The sequence below is a fragment of the Mobula hypostoma genome, chromosome 13 (genome assembly GCF_963921235.1).
Source record: "Mobula hypostoma chromosome 13, sMobHyp1.1, whole genome shotgun sequence".
NCBI classification, from domain to species: domain Eukaryota; kingdom Metazoa; phylum Chordata; class Chondrichthyes; order Myliobatiformes; family Myliobatidae; genus Mobula; species Mobula hypostoma.
The window spans coordinates 84,591,123-84,604,653 of record NC_086109.1 but is presented as its reverse complement, the minus strand read 5'-3'; the positions used below and the strand labels follow the sequence as shown (position 1 = coordinate 84,604,653).

Below are 13,531 nucleotides of genomic sequence, written 5' to 3'. Positions count from 1 at the left end.
GGTCCCTGCTGATGTATGCTGCTTTCCTGCTTCATGTAGATGTGCTCAATGGTGGGGAGGGCTTTACCCATGATGGACTGGCCCATATCCATTACTTGATGTAGGATTTTCAGTTCTTTACATTCTTTATCATTTTCATCTTCATTTAACTATTTTCATTTATTCATTATGTGCCATGTCATGTGACATAGGCAATCATGGTCTTTCCATGACCGAGATTGTTCTTGGCAAATTTTCCTACAGAGCTTATTTGTCAATTCCTTCTTCTGGGCAGTGTCTTCACAAGATGGATGACCCCAGCCATTATTAATACTCTTCAGAGATTGTCTACATGATGTCAGTGGTTGCATAACCAGGACTTGTGATATGCACCAGTTGCTCATATGACCATCCACCACCTGCTCCCATGGCTTCAGGTGACCCTAACCACGGGGTTAAGCAGGTGCTACACCTTTCCCAAAGCTGACCTGCAGGCTAGTAGAGGGAAGGAGTACTTTATATCTCTTTCGGTAGAGATGTATCTCCACCCCGCCACCTGTATATTCATTTAAGGGACGTGGGATCAGCCAGCACTTAGTTACTCATTCCAAGTTGCCTTTGAGAAGGTGGTGGTGATCTGCCTTCTTGAACCACTGTGGTCCTTGAGGTGTGGGTATACACCTCAAAGTCAAAGTCAAAGTGAAATGTAATATCCGAGTCCATACATGTCACCACATACAACCCTGAGATTCTTTTTCTGCGGGCATACTTTGCAAATCCATAGAGCAGTAATTGTAAACAGGATCAATGTAGAACAAACTGTGCAAATTCAGATATTAAAAAACAGCAATAAATAATGAGCATGAAATAATGGTCCTTAAATAAGTGCAGTTGACCCCTTTGTTCAAAAGCCTGATGATTGAGGGGTAGTATCTGTTCTTGAACCTGGTGTGCAGATCCTGAGGCTCTTGTACCTTCTACTCAATGGCAGCAGCATGAAAAGAGCGTGGCCTGGGTGGTGAGGATTTTTGATGATAGATGCTGCTTTCCTATGGCAATGTTTCATGTAGATGTGCTCGATGTTTGGGAGGGTTTTACCCATGATGTACTGGGACAAAATCCATTACCTTTAACAGGATTTTCTGCTCGAAGGCATTGGTGTTCCCATACCAGGCCATAATGCAGCCAGTCAGCACACTTCCCACCACACACTGATTGGAGTTTGCCAAGATTTTTAATGACATGCCGAATCTCCACGGATTCCTGAGGAAGTAGAGGCACTAATGCTGTTAATCTGTTACTAAGAATGTGTAATGTTGTTAGGAAGAGACTCCCAGAATTTTGACCCGGCAACAATAAGGAACTAGAAACAGGAAAATGGTTACAAAATAAACTTGAGGCCAATAACGAGAAGGTTGACAGGTGTAATATTTTATATTAAGCAGATATATTTCCTCTCAAGAAATGAAGGATAAAATTATTCTCCTCAGCATCAAAGAGGCACAGCTAAATCTTATGTAAGGGGACCATCCACCAATCCTATAACAAACTAATTTGTTTTTTAATGGTTACCATAGATGTTGGCATGAACTTAGGACCTGAGTTATAGGAAAAGGTTGAATAGGTTAGGATTTTATTTCCATGGAGCAGAGGAGAATGAAGGGAGATTTGATAGAGATGTACAAAATTATGAGGGGTACAGACAGAGTAAATGCAAACAGGCTTTTTGTACTGAGATTGGGTAAGACTACAGCTGGAGGTCATAGGTTAAGGGTAAGAGGCGAAATATTTAAGGGGAACCTGAGGGGGAATTTCTTCAGCGAGTGGTGCAAGTGTGGAACGAGCTACCAGTGGAAGTGGTGGATGCGGGTTCAATCGCAACATTCAAGAGAAGTTTGGATAAATACAGCGATGGGAGGGGTATGGTGAGCTATGTTCCCGGTTTGGGCCAATGGAATTAGACAGAAAAACAGTTCTGTGTGGATTAGATGATCTGAAGTGCCTGTTTTGGTGCTGTAGTGCTCTATGGCTTTATGACCCTATAGAGCACTGAAGCTGTAGGGTGGTGGGCACATAAGACACCACCTGACTTGAAGTGTACAATAAAGCCTTCTAACAGTGAATAGACAGATTGTACTAAGGTGCCAAAACAGTATTATTCCAGAGGTCCTAAATAATAATCTCTATGCTAATGAGTTGGTTAAATGTAATGACAATGATAAAAAAAAATTATACTTTATTAAAGTAAAGGATGATACCACCATATAACCTGTCCATTAAAATTTTTAAAAGCTCTTGAAAATTTTGTGGATGCTATTTCCAAAATTATACTACATATTCAAAAGTTAAAATGAGTCTTGATGCAAAACAATGGCATACTGAATGGCGGTGCAGGCTCGAAGGGCCGAATGGCCTACTCCTGCACCTATTTTCTATGTTTCTATGTTTCTATCATTAAGTTTGTGTCGTTCTGCCGGCTTTTCATAGGGAAGGTATTCCACGCCACTGTGGCAGATGGATTCACTTATGACGAAGCAGTTGACTACTGTCTCAGCCATAACGCGAAGATAGCCAGCACTGGCCAGCTGTACGCGGCGTGGAAACAGGGCATGGACAGGTGCCGAGCAGGGTGGCTGTCAGACGGCAGTGTTAGATACCCTATCCAAACTCCGAGACCATACTGCGGCACTGGGCAAGCTGGAGTGAGAACGGTGTACCTGAACCTGGATCAGACCAGATACCCTGACCCAGAGTCACACTACGATGTCTACTGCTTTAGAGGTATGTAGGAAGGAAATGCCTTTCCATTTCCCAAACTTGTGGAAGATGAAACAATTGTGGGATTGGGGCAGTATGACCCCACCCAACTTCAATGAACAAAGACACAAGAGACTGCAGATGCTGGAATCTGGAACTCCAAACAGTCTGCTCGAGGAACTCAGCAAGCCAAGCAGCATCTGTGGAGGGGAAAGGAATTGTCTGAGTTTCGGGCCAAAACTCTGCTTCAGGACTGATGCAGCGTTTCAACCCAAATCAATTCCCCCACAGGTGCTACTTGATCCTCTGAGTTCCTCTCGTAGACTGTTTACCATTTAGCAAAGACTCATCTCCAATGGAGCTGATACAGAATTTATTCAGTCTGCATGTATTCCTAAATTGATCCACTTGACCCGAAACAGGAGTGTGTGGGCCATGGCAGTCAAAGCTCAAACTGGGCATGGCACCTGATGATGATGATGATGATGTATTCCTAAAAGACAAACCATAAATTGCAAAATGGCTCTACAAGGATGCTTGGTGTGAAAATGGCAAAAATGTCACAATCAAACTGGTATAGCTGTCTTCAGAGGTCAGACCTAGACTACACAACTATGAAGAATACCCTTAGTTGAGTATATGTTGCTTGTTACTGGAATATTGTACAGTCTGCTTTACACAAGAATCTGATCCTCAGCACTAATGCCCGGTAACAAGTTTCTGAGAAATGTAGGAACAAATTTAGCTCCCTTTCTATCCCATGTTATGTTAGCATCTGAGCGAGACTGACACTAAGATTGTGAGCCTAAGATCCTGAAGTATTTTTATTAGTGCTATAAAAATCATTAAAAAGGAAAGAAAATTTGAGGTTTAAGCTTCAAATACAATTAAAATTAATATAGTCAATATATTTATTACACTGGTAAAGCAGTCTACACCTTGAGAGAATGTTTCTTTGACTTATCATTAATGTTTCCTTCAGCTAAGGTATACAAATTCATAATAGACCACCAAAATACGTTCTTTGCGAAAGTTTATCCTCATCGACACGTTATATATGAGTGTGGCCTGCATCAATTATCAAATATAAAGCAGTAGGATAAACTTTAGGAAAGAACGTCTACTGGTATTCTATCATAAGTTTGTATACTGTCTCTGAAAGACACTGTTTATTTGGAATTGTTTATTTATTTGTTTATTGAGATTCAGCACTGAATATGCCCTTCCAGCCCTTCGAGCCACACAGCCTAATCATCTCCCTCACCTAATCACGGGACAACTTACAATGACTAATTAACCTACCAACCAGTACATCTTTGGACTGTGGGAGCAAATCAGAGCACCCGGAGGAATCCCACGCAGTCACGGGGAGAATGTACACACTCCTTACAAGCAGCGGTTGGAATTGAACCCCGGTCACTGGTACTGTAAAGCATTGTGCTAACAGTACATGACCGTGCCATAAGCAAAAATATATATTGGTAGTCTATTATAAATTTATATACTGTCACTGAAGGAGACTATCTATGATGCATAAGGAATCTATGATGCTGGTAAAAAAATGCTCATATAACTCAGGTATTCAACATGATGGTAATAAACAAAACACATGAACAGAGTAATTGGGGGCTAAGTAATCCACGTAGCTCCTCAGACTTACTCTGCCATTGAATAAGATTGCAGGCCTTGGCTTTGCCTGCACTTTTCTGCCTTGTTCCCAAGTGTCTGTTGAATTCCCAACAGTCCGAAAATCCATGATGTTCAATTGCTCAGTCACTACAGCTTATTGTGTAGAGGATTCCGAAGATTCACGTCCCTCTGACAGAATTCCTCCATTGCTATCACTGACATATGTCGTGAAATTCCTTGTTTCGGGGCAGCAGTACAGTGCAAGACACAAAAATTACTAAATAGTGCGAAAGATAAATAACAAGGTAAAAGATGAATAATGGAGTATTATTATTCTAGGCATTATAATTTTAAAAGATTCAAGGAGATGACTTTTCAGTTTTTAAAATCCAATATGTACACGTTTGCTCAACCATTCTTCATATAACAAGTTTATCTCAGCAATCAGCCTAGTAAACCTTGTCAAGTTTCTCCAATGTAAGTATATCCTCTCTTGAACAGAGAGAACACATCTATGTACATCATTCCTGATTTCTCACTCAAACAGATAAAAACAGCATGAAAAGGCTTTATCTGAATTATGAAGCCTTGTGAGAGATGTAGGCCATGGACCTAAAGATTCAAAAGCTGAAAGGAAGCGAGGGCATAAACTGAGAGGCAGTAGTTAACTGCGGTTAGTGACCAGCTATGATCGACAGCAACTTCTCCTCTTCTTCTCCCGTAATGTTGGTACAGAATTAGCAGAAGCATCCCAGGAAAGGTGTAAGCAACTTTGTCACCCATTACAGGATGTTGAAGTGTGAGATTGGGAAATCACCTTGGAAAGTTTCCATTATACTTTTTGGCATTTTCTCACTGGCAAGAGCTTTTATTTTACAGTAATATTTTAAGTGAATCTTCAGAATAAAATGGTTTTGTTGCTTTTTTTAATATGTTTCAGATGCCATAACTCCCGTGGTGACGAGGAGGCCCGAGGTCGAGAAGCTGACAGTACCTGTGATCCCAGTGAGTGAAGTCACACAGACTCCTGTGGTAGAGCTCGAAATAGCCAGGACTGTGAGGCCAGAGGAAGCCGAGCTAGGCAAAACCGATGTATTTGTCAAGGAGACTACTGAGCAACCCACCATCACAATCGGTGTGATTGAAGAGACCATAGCAACCCAGGTGGTGCCTCGGGTGGAGATACTACCTCCTGAATTACCTACAGTATCCCAAATTTCTGAGGCCACCACTGAATCCATCCCAGATCTATATCCCATAACTGAAGAGGATAAGGAACTCTTGGCAACTGCAACACCTACAGTAGAGCCTGGTGAGTTTGTTGACAAGAAGGCAGGAAATTGTTACTGACTGACACTGACTGCCAAGCAACCAAATATTAGAGCAACTGAACTTTCTCCCATTAAAAAGCTGCAAATTATATATTTATAAATTTATCCCTTCATTTCTAAAGATGCTAAGTGGTATTATGTTAATAACTGGAGAGAAATGTGATTGGGAAATCATTGAAGACATTCACAGTTTTAACAGGATAGACCTATTTTTATAACAGAGAGGACTGTATCACTGGGGAACAGATCTAAGGTAATGGGCGAAGGGAGATGTGTCTTTCTACTCACTGAAGGTGGGCATCTGAAACTCATCATGTTTAAGATGAGTATTTGGCATGTTCTAATCTATGGGCCAAGAAACAGATTAACATAATCAATTTGTTATTTATTTATTGAGAAACAGTGTGCAGTGGGCCCCTCACACCACTCAGCAACTCCCGAAAGCCACAGGGAGAACGTACAAAGCTCTTTACAGGCCACAGTGGGAATTGAACCTGGGTCACCTGTACTGTGAAGCGTTGTGCTAACCACTGCACTACCATACCACCCCATGCAGTTAGCATGGATATAGTGGGTTAAATCACCTCCTTCTCTCAGATAATTTACAATGATTGGCAAGTTATGGTACTGAGAGAGAACCTTGTGTTACACTGGGAGACAAATGATTGGGTGTTTGGGTTTGCAGTGACACAGGTTCAGTCCCAGCCTTGGTACTGCCTGTGTAGTGCCTTCACACTATTGCAGTTGTGTTTGTATTTCTCCCTTCTGCTCCGGTTTCCTCTCAGTTTACAGTAGTGTAGCTTTTTGCACTATTGGGCTGTTGTAAATTACTCCTACTGTAGGCAGGCGATACAGAAATCCGAATGGGGGGGGGCGGTGGAATTTGATGGACACATGTGAGATAGAAGTGGGGAAGTGAGAGAGACGATCTGAGAGCTGGCATAGATTCAATGGGCTGAATAGCTTTCTTTGTCATAAGAAAATATGATAAAATAGAATAACAAATTTTAAAAGACAGTTGTACAGACAAATGAATAAGAAAGGTTCAGAGGTTCAATTTCATTTCAGAGAATGTATACAGTACACAACCTGAAATTCTTACTCTTCACAGACGTCCATGAATCAAAAAACCCAGAGAATAAATGAGAGGAGTATTTCAGCCCCAAGGCCCCTCACTGCCCTCCCACATACAAGCAGCAGCAGAATCGTTAACCCTCACCCTCTCCCTCCCACCACTTGCAATGGTAGAAACACTGAAGCCCCCTCCAACCAGGCAAGCAATAGCCAAAGTCCCCCAACGTGATCTTGAACTAGAGTCCATCAAAAACTACAGTCCATAACCCAGCGCTTTGGTATCTCGGATAGGGTCTTTCTCACCAGTGAGGGAGAAAGAGGAGCGAGTTTGCTCCTACAACTGCGAGAACTTGCTGTTCCACGTCACTTCTCCGGGGCCCCCCTCCCCCACCAGCTCGAGGGCCGACAGGCTCTCACTCACCATCAAACGAGAGAGGGTCAGTCGAGTATAGGGGCCATCTTCCGACAGCAGGGCACACTGCCTGCTGTCCCAATGTATCAGTCTCCTACGACACTTCAATTAGGAATATCAGCGTCAAAGTGGTTCACCCACAGGACCACACCGTGAAGGTGCACATCTTCCAGGCTGCTGCAGGTTTCGAAAGATATGGGCAAAAATGGGACTGGCTTGGCTAGATATCTTGGTTGACATGGATGTGTTGGGCCAAAGGACTTGTTCCCATACTATTCAGCTTTACCGTTGAGTGCAGTATAGAAATTATACTGCATAGTTCTATAACTTGCCAATGAATTGTTGCCCAGGCTTCATTGAATATTTTGGCTCAACGGCAGCTGACAATGGAAGATCAACCACGTGGTTGGAGCAATGATTTCGTCAGCTGTTCATTGCCCTCCATCAATGATGATTGACCATCTGAGTTCCTCCGGCAGGTCAAGCAGCCTCGAAACATGAGTGTTGCCAAAACATTCACACATGCCTTATTCTTCATTCTCCTATGTTTTCCTCAGCTCTCTGATAGTTTCGCCGAGAGCATGGAGCCAGACACATGGTCCAGGAATGGTGCATTATAAGTTCTGCAAACTCTGTTCAAGCGTTTCTCATTTTGAAATAACAGAGGGATACAGGATGTGGGATCTATGGCAAGAGAGATTGTTCAGAGGCAAGAGGGCCCAAAGCGCTGTCTAAATAAAAACTGCATACTGTACACCGTCTCTAAGTTCCCTTTTATGTTTTCTTTCAGGATCTGCTGACATAACACCTGTGCCAGAAGTTGAAGTGAGTGGGGAACCTTCTGGATTACTGGATATTAGTGGAGAACCTTCTGGAATTCTGGAAATATGTGGGGAACCTTCTGGAATACCAGATATTAGTGGAGAACCTTCTGGAATACCAGATGTTAGTGGAGAACCCTCTGGAATACCCGATATAAGTGGAGAACCTTCTGGATTACCTGATATTAGTGGAGAACCTTCTGGATTACCAGATATTAGTGGAGAACCTTCTGGATTACCAGATATTAGCGGAGAACCTTCTGGATTTCCTGATATAAGTGGAGAACCCTCTGGATTACCAGATATTAGTAGAAAACCTTCTGGAATTCCTGATATAAGTGGGGAACCTTCTGGAATACCTGATGTAAGTGGGGAACCTTCTGGATTACCCGATATTAGTGGTGAACCTACTGGAATACCTGATATTAGTGGGGAACCCTCTGGAATACCTGACATCAGTGGAGAACCATCTGGAATACCTGATATAAGCAGAGAACCTTCTGGAATACCAGATATTAGTGGGGAACCTTCTGGAATACCTGACATCAGTGGAGAACCTTCTGGAATACCTGATATTAGCGGAGAACCTTCTGGAATACCAGATATTAGTGGTGAACCTTCTGGAATACCAGATATTAGTGGAGAACCTTATGGAATACCTAAAATAAGTGGGGAACCTACTGGAATACCTGATATTAGTGGAGAACCTTCTGGAATACCCGATAATAGTGGGGAACCTGGAATTCCTGATATTAGCGGAGAGCCTTCTGGATTACCAGATATTAGTGGCGAACCTGAAATTCCCGAAATTAGTGGGGAACCAACTGGAATACCTGACATTAGTGGAGAACTCTCTGGAATACCTGATATTAGTGGAGAACCTTCTGGAATACCTGAAATAAGTGGGGAACCTTCTGGGATATCTGATGTAAGTGGGGAACCTTCTGGAATCCAGGTAATCTTGCTACCTTCAGAAGAGCGGGAATATCCAACAATAGCCACTGAACTTTCTGAAGTTGGGAAAGGGCCTATTGAGGAACATATTTCAAAGATTCCTGATATTAGTGGGGAGCCTTCAGGGATTCTGGACATAAGTGGGGAGCCTTCTGGGATTCCAGAAATAATTGAGGTACCGTCTGGAATCCCAGATATTAGTGGGGAGCCTTCTGGGATTCCAGAAATAACTGAGGTGCCGTCTGGAATCCCAGATGATAGTGGGGAGCCTTCTGGGATTCCTGAAATAATTGAAGAGCCATCTGGAATTCCAGATGTTAGTGGGGAGCCATCTGGGATTCCTGAAATAATTGAGGTGCCATCTGGTATTCCAGACATAAGTGGAGAGCCGTCTGGGATTCCTATAATAACCGAGGTACCGTCTGGTATTCCAGACATAAGTGGGGAGCCGTCTGGGATTCCTAGAATAACCGAGGTACCGTCTGGTATTCCAGACATAAGTGGAGAGCCGTCTGGGATTCCTATAATAACCGAGGTGCCGTCTGGTATTCCAGACATAAGTGGGGAGCCGTCTGGGATTCCTATAATAACCGAGGTGCCGTCTGGTATTCCAGACATAAGTGGGGAGCCGTCTGGGATTCCTATAATAACCGAGGTGCCGTCTGGTATTCCAGACATAAGTGGGGAGCCGTCTGGGATTCCTAGAATAACCGAGGTGCCGTCTGGTATTCCAGACATAAGTGGGGAGCCGTCTGGGATTCCTATAATAACCGAGGTGCCGTCTGGTATTCCAGACATAAGTGGGGAGCCGTCTGGGATTCCTATAATAACCGAGGTGCCGTCTGGTATTCCAGACATAAGTGGGGAGCCGTCTGGGATTTCTAGAATAACGGAAGTGCCGTCTGGTATTCCAGACATAAGTGGAGAGCCGTCTGGGATTCCTATAATAACGGAAGTGCCGTCTGGTATTCCAGACATAAGTGGAGAGCCGTCTGGGATTCCTAGAATAACCGAGGTGCCGTCTGGTATTCCAGACATAAGTGGGGAGCCGTCTGGGATTCCTAGAATAACCGAGGTGCCGTCTGGTATTCCAGACGTAAGTGGAGAGCCGTCTGGGATTCCTGGAATAACCGAAGTGCCCTCTGGTATTCCAGACATAAGTGGGAAGCCGTCTGGGATTCCTAGAATAACCGAGGTGCCGTTTGGTATTCCAGACATAAGTGGGGAGCCATCTGGGATTCCTAGAATAACCGAGGTGCCGTCTGGTATTCCAGACATAAGTGGAGAGCCGTCTGGGATTCCTGGAATAACCGAAGTGCCCTCTGGTATTCCAGACATAAGTGGGGAGCTGTCTGGGATTCCTAGAATAACCGAGGTGCCGTCTGGTATTCCAGACATAAGTGGGGAGCCGTCTGGGATTCCTGAAATAAGTGGGGAGCCATCTGCAATTCCAATTATAAGCAGGGGTTCAGAAGTCAATGGAAAACCACATGAGGTCAGTGTTGAGCCTTCTGAAGTTTCCCGAAGTATTATTGCATCCAGAATTATTGACATAAGTAAAGAACCAGAAGACATTGAAGAACCTTTAGGATCTCCTGAAGTTACCAGCAAATCCCCTGTGGTGCCATTGCCTATAACACCTGGTATTACAGATGTTTCATTACGAGAAGAATCTCAGCATAAAAAGGATGAGGTTCTTTCAATACCAGTAGACAGTACAACAGTTCAAGAACCTACCAGGACTATGGATATGCTGAAAGTTACTCCAGCCACACCAGCTCTCATCACGACAGTTCCACCTCAAGTGTCACCCGAAGTAGTGACTGAACCTCTGCCAGCTGAAGGTATTAAATATTTTGATTCATATTCTCTTCATCAGGGCTGTTTTAAGAATGACTGGAAGATCGACAAAGCGTCCATAGTCAATAGTTAACCTTACTTTTCCCTGGTGCTGTATGTCCCGATTACGAGGACAAAATTGTTGCCAGGTATGAGTGCATTGGTTTTATTTCTATCCTGACATTCAGTTCCTTGAACTCAATGATTCCAAATGCAGCAACACCAGAATGTTGTCACCAAAGCTCTCACCAGTATTTAACCTAGATTATTAGAAACTCATTTAACACATCATAAAATGCACAAAATGCATAAGTAACCAGCCCAGGTGCACTGATAATGCTTCTGGTTCTGGTTATTATTCAAAACACTCTAAAACACAGTTCCTCTGAGGTTTGACACAATTGTGTATTCAACTGGGGCAGATCTGGTTGTTACATGTGAATATGTGTTTCGTTTAACTGCCATTATATATATTTAAGGTGGGTCTTTGTTCAAAGTCAAAAGTCAAAGCCAATCACACACACAAAAAAGTCTATAGATGCTGGAAATCCAAAGCAACACACACAAAATGCTGGAGAAACTCAGCAGGGCGGGCAGCATCAATGGAAAAGAGTAAACAGTCAACGTTTCAGAATGAGATCCTTCTTCAGGACTGAGAAGAAAGGGGAAAAATGCCAGAATAAAATTCTGGGTGGGGGGTGGGAGGAGAAAGGCGTGTGGGAAAAGTCAAGGGCTGGTGAAGAAAGAATCTGATATGACAGTGGATCATAGGAGAAAGGGAAGGAGGAGAAGACCCTGGGGGGAGTAATAGGCAGGTTGGAAGGAGTGAAAGGTCAGAGTGGGGAATAGAGGAAGTCAAAGTCAAGTTTATTGTCATACAGAACGCACAAGTAGATGTATGCACAGATGCAATTAAAGACTTACTTGCAGCAGTATCACAGCCAAATTGCATTGGAGGTTCAATGCTCACAAAAAGACATAAAGTAAACTATGCAAAATTAGACAAGAAAAAACACAAGTAGCGTAAAAGATAACAAAGACCATTGCAGTACAAAGTTGTCAAGGTGGTCATAGTACTGCTATGCTGTAGTAACGATTAGGGTTGCATAGGTTGGTTCGAGAACTGAATTCCTGAAGGGAAGTGGCTGCTCTCGATGAGGTGCAATGGTACATGATCTGTAAAATAGATGTTGTTAACAACTAGAAGCTGACAAAGCTACTAAGAACAAGGTAAAAATGCTTCCATTGTTGGTCCATGGGAGTGTTCAAGACCTCCTGATCACCCACGGACTGTAAGATAGCAGTCCATCCATCCCACCTTAGTGTGTTACATGAGGACTAGACCCTAAAAGTGTCCTAACCTATCTATGTTCTCTCCCAAAATATTCATCAATAAATTACCAGGGAATTAGCATAATCTTTGTACACTTTGTACAGGATGTTACTAAAAGAGCAAATCTTTTATCAAAAATCCTTCCCCTATGATTGCACTGTCAGGAAGAGATGAGATTTATCCCCATACATGTAAGGATTATTCAATGTCCTGATTCATCTCAAGTTTCCATGATTAAGTAACTTCTAACCTCCGCCAATCAAGATAGACCAACTGGTTAATAATTGGGCAGTCCACATGTGAGTTCAAATTCTGTTCTCTTTCAGACCTTGAGTTCAGTTAGAGAACTTGAATGCAGATTTGAAAGCAAAGAGGTAAAGAAGACAGTGTCTGTAAATGTAAATTTGTCTTCTTGTTGGAATTGTTCAGCAGGTTCACTAATGTCCATTAGGGAAAGAAGACAACCATCTTTACCTGGTCAAACATCGATTGTCCTAGCAGTGCCCAATGGGCAGTACTGAGTCAGAAGATTGTGAGTTCAAGTCCCACGCTGTGTCATATGTAATCCATGTTGACACTCCAGCATTGAGGGACTGCTGCACTGTCATACATACTAGGTGTCAGGTGATATTTTATACAATAGCCCTCCTTACCCTCTTGAGTAGATGTAACAGATTCCACCCCTCTGCTTCTCAAAGTAAGCGGTATATTCATTGTTTATTTCTCCTATATGTACTCCTATATCAGCATCTGAAATATCAGATTATATGGACATTGCTTGTGAAGGAACTCACTGTGTGAAAACTGACCTAACTGAAAATAGGCCCAAATATGCTGCTATTGGCTTAAGCAAAACTGAACACATGGAGATCCGACTGTTGATTAACAAACAGGATCTATTCATATTTATAGTCATAGTCATAATTTATTGATCCCAGGGGAAATTGGTTTTCATTAGAGTTGCACCATAAATAATAAATAGTAATAGAACCATAAATAGTTAAATAGTAGTATGTAAATTATGCCAGTAAATTATGAAATAAATCCAGGACCAGCCTATTGGCTCAGGGTGTCTGACCCTCCAAGGGAGGAGTTGTAAAGTTTGATGGCCACAGACAGGAATGACTTCCTATGACGCTCTGTGCTGCATCTCGGTGGAATGAGTCTCTGGCTGAATGTACTCCTGTGCCCAACCAGTACATTATGTAGTGGATGGGAGACATTGACCAAGATGGCATGCAACTTGGACAGCATCCTCTTTTCAGACACCACCGTCAGAGAGTCCAGTTCCATCCCCACAACATCACTGGCCTTACGAATGAGTTTGTTGATTCTGTTGGTGTCTGCTACCCTCAGCCTGCTGCCCCAGCACACAACAGCAAACATGATAGCACTGGCCACC

At 42.9% G+C, this 13,531-nt stretch overlaps 1 protein-coding gene across 2 annotated transcripts in view; it reads left to right on the top strand.

The window, feature by feature from the left end:
* LOC134355748 (aggrecan core protein-like) overlaps positions 1-13,531 on the top strand; it is a 116,152-nt gene that overhangs the window by 62,988 nt on the left and 39,633 nt on the right. For both annotated transcript variants that reach the window (XM_063066101.1, XM_063066100.1), the window contains exons 10-12: positions 2,467-2,760; positions 5,306-5,677; positions 7,973-10,801. In XM_063066101.1, coding sequence (XP_062922171.1) covers positions 2,467-2,760; positions 5,306-5,677; positions 7,973-10,801 — 3,495 coding nt within the window. The remainder of the gene's footprint in view (positions 1-2,466; positions 2,761-5,305; positions 5,678-7,972; positions 10,802-13,531) is intronic.